The following is a 2735-nucleotide window of genomic DNA, read 5'->3' on the forward strand; positions in this document are numbered from 1 at the left end:
CTTCCAGCTGGAATCCAGGTTCCTGCTGCACCACAGACAGTGATGAGTCCAGGTCTCACTCCTATGCTGGCACCCCCACCACGGCGAACACCTAAGCAACACAACTGTCAATCGTGTGGGAAGACCTTCTCTTCAGCAAGTGCACTCCAGATACATGAGCGCACCCATACTGGTGAAAAGCCATTTGGTTGCACAATCTGTGGTAGAGCTTTTACCACAAAGGGGAATCTCAAGGTAAGAAGGAAAACTCTCAATCTCAAAAATCAACCCATAAGGAAATCAGGGTCATTGAAAGGCATCTCTCTTAGGCTTTACAGGCTGTAATTTTGCTGTGTTCCTGGCCAGGAGAAATGAGAAGCTAAGGAAGCCTATTGCGTGTTGTCACATGTTCCTGTCGAGCATGGTAACACGCAAGGGTTCAGTCCTGCCTGCTGACGTGTGGGTGCGTATCAAGGCCTCTTCTTCCAACTTGATCTTGTGAGGCTAAGGCCAGATGTGTGTTTATAGCCTGCTCTATGAGCTTAGGCGGTGAATACACTTTGCACCTTGGCGGGCAGGCCCACCACCCAGTGGAACATTGGTATGAAAAGAAAGCAACATTTAAAGAGCTGTCACAGAATAAAAGCACAGTCACTCTCAAAAAGCAAGAATGCCACAGCACCTGTGAGGTTTGCTAAGCAATTAAAAAAAAAAAAAAAAACGAGAAGTGTTCTATCATTCTAGGTAGCCACCAAGAGGAACTAACTGGTGGGGTGGGGGTCTAGCTGAAGGGAAACGATATATATGCAAGTTCTGGAGTGTAGAGGAGCCTAAAAAGAATTCAGGAAAAAGTAGAGCTCATGGTCAATCCACCTCAGATCCTCTTAGAGTGTGTTTTCTGACAAAGCTCACCTATGTGAAAAAGCACAGGACTTCCTCACTCATTGCCAGTAGACTTGTGTCTCTATACTGCCTCTTCCTGCGCATCCTGATTTCTGTTCTGTGTCACATGCATATCTGGGAAAGCTGGGTTTCATTAGGCTTTGAGAGATCATCTCAGAGATCAAAATTCCTCTTGTTCTCAAAGCTCAGGTGTGAATGGATGGGAGAAAGGTGATATGAGGACCATCTTCTGATCACAAAAAGTTCATAGAATATTTTAAAACTAATTTGGGGGCTCTTACTTGAAGGGAAGGCAGTGAAGCAAGAGGGCAGGAGTAAAAATAAACAGGGCAAAAATGACTAGCTGGTTGAAAAGAGGGAAATGGAGGTCAAAGGAGGTAGGATGAATACAGGAAGAGAGCACAGGATTTTATTCTCATATATTGAAACATGCTCTTGGCGGCCTTTGTGTTTTATGAATCTGGCACAATTTTGTTGTTTAAATTTTTGTCACCTCGAGGACTACACATTCCTAATGTTATAGAGTACTTTGCGTTTTTCAATGAAAATAATGTGCATATTTGATCATAAGCTACTCCCCAGAAAATTCACCCGAACTATTTTCTGTCACTCCAAATTGCTTGGGAGAAAAAGAAAAATGGCTAATAAGTACTTGAAGGTTTGTACATTCATATTCTTTGGAAATGGCTGCATATAGCAAAGGAATAATTTAAGTTATGGGAATTTGCTTATTTGTAGTTTTTTTTTCTTTTCTCATATTTTGTATGCAGGTTCATATGGGAACTCACATGTGGAATAATGCCCCTGCGAGACGTGGTCGCCGACTCTCTGTGGAAAACCCCATGGCGTTGTTAGGTGGCGATGCTCTGAAGTTCTCTGAAATGTTCCAAAAGGATTTGGCAGCTCGGGCAATGAATGTTGACCCCAATTTTTGGAACCAGTATGCTGCAGCAATCACAAATGGACTTGCTATGAAGAACAATGAGATTTCAGTCATACAGAATGGAGGCATTCCCCAACTCCCAGTAAGTTTAGGCGGAAGTGCCATCCCACCCTTAAGTAACATTACAAGTGGTATGGACAAAGCTCGCACAGGCAGCAGCCCTCCTATTGGTGGCTTGGACAAAGCAAGTTCAGAAACAGGAGCCAGTCGTCCATTCACAAGGTTTATTGAGGATAATAAGGAGATTGGTATAAACTAAATGTGAGAAATGTGAATAACTCTTGGGACTCTTAATCAACACATTTGTTCTATTTCATGTACAAATTTGGAAGTTTTAAGCATTAGTCTTATGATCTAAATGCCTAGGTTCCCTTTAAAAATTTTACCCATAGAAAATACATTAACTGTGTGGCTGCTGAAAAGCTGTCTTGCAAGAGCTGCATGGTACTTCTTTTAACAGTGAATTTGACTGTTACTGAGAACTCTGAAATCTTTTAAAACTTAAGTTAACAAGGAGTCATTGGAAACTGCATTAGCAACTGAAAGAGGTTAGACCACGTTCACTTTGTTTCTTATAAAACTTAATGATCACCTAAGAGGGGGAAAAAAAGTAAAAAAGAGGGGGGGCTTCACTGCGGCATTCTGGTCAAACTTATTTGCTGGTTCTGTTCAAATTAGTTAGAAACTTGAACTATGTTTTTAGAGATCTTAATCTTAAATAAGTGATTTAGTACCCCGATGCTGTGTATTATGACAGTATTCTTGTCTGTAGTATTTATAATGTTAAGATTATGCGGGTAACAGACAATATACTAGCCCCATCCTTAAATGAAGCTTTTGTAATACAAAATACATCTGGCTATGTGATTTTTTTAAAAAGCAAGATTTGTTTTACTATAAGTAAGTGGTT

At 40.9% G+C, this 2735-nt stretch overlaps 1 protein-coding gene across 1 annotated transcript in view; it reads left to right on the forward strand.

Annotated features, from left to right (window-relative positions):
* The window catches only part of SALL3 (spalt like transcription factor 3), a 6789-nt gene extending 4705 nt beyond the window's left edge, over positions 1–2084 (forward strand). Inside the window, exons 3-4 of the mRNA XM_044683471.1 lie at positions 1–234; positions 1653–2084. The exon at positions 1–234 is cut by the window's left edge and continues 107 nt beyond it. Of these exons, the coding sequence (XP_044539406.1) occupies positions 1–234; positions 1653–2084 (666 nt within the window). The remainder of the gene's footprint in view (positions 235–1652) is intronic.
* Positions 2085–2735: the final 651 nt, after the last annotated feature.

This window comes from Gracilinanus agilis, chromosome 1, assembly GCF_016433145.1.
Source record: "Gracilinanus agilis isolate LMUSP501 chromosome 1, AgileGrace, whole genome shotgun sequence".
In the NCBI taxonomy this organism is placed as follows: domain Eukaryota; kingdom Metazoa; phylum Chordata; class Mammalia; order Didelphimorphia; family Didelphidae; genus Gracilinanus; species Gracilinanus agilis.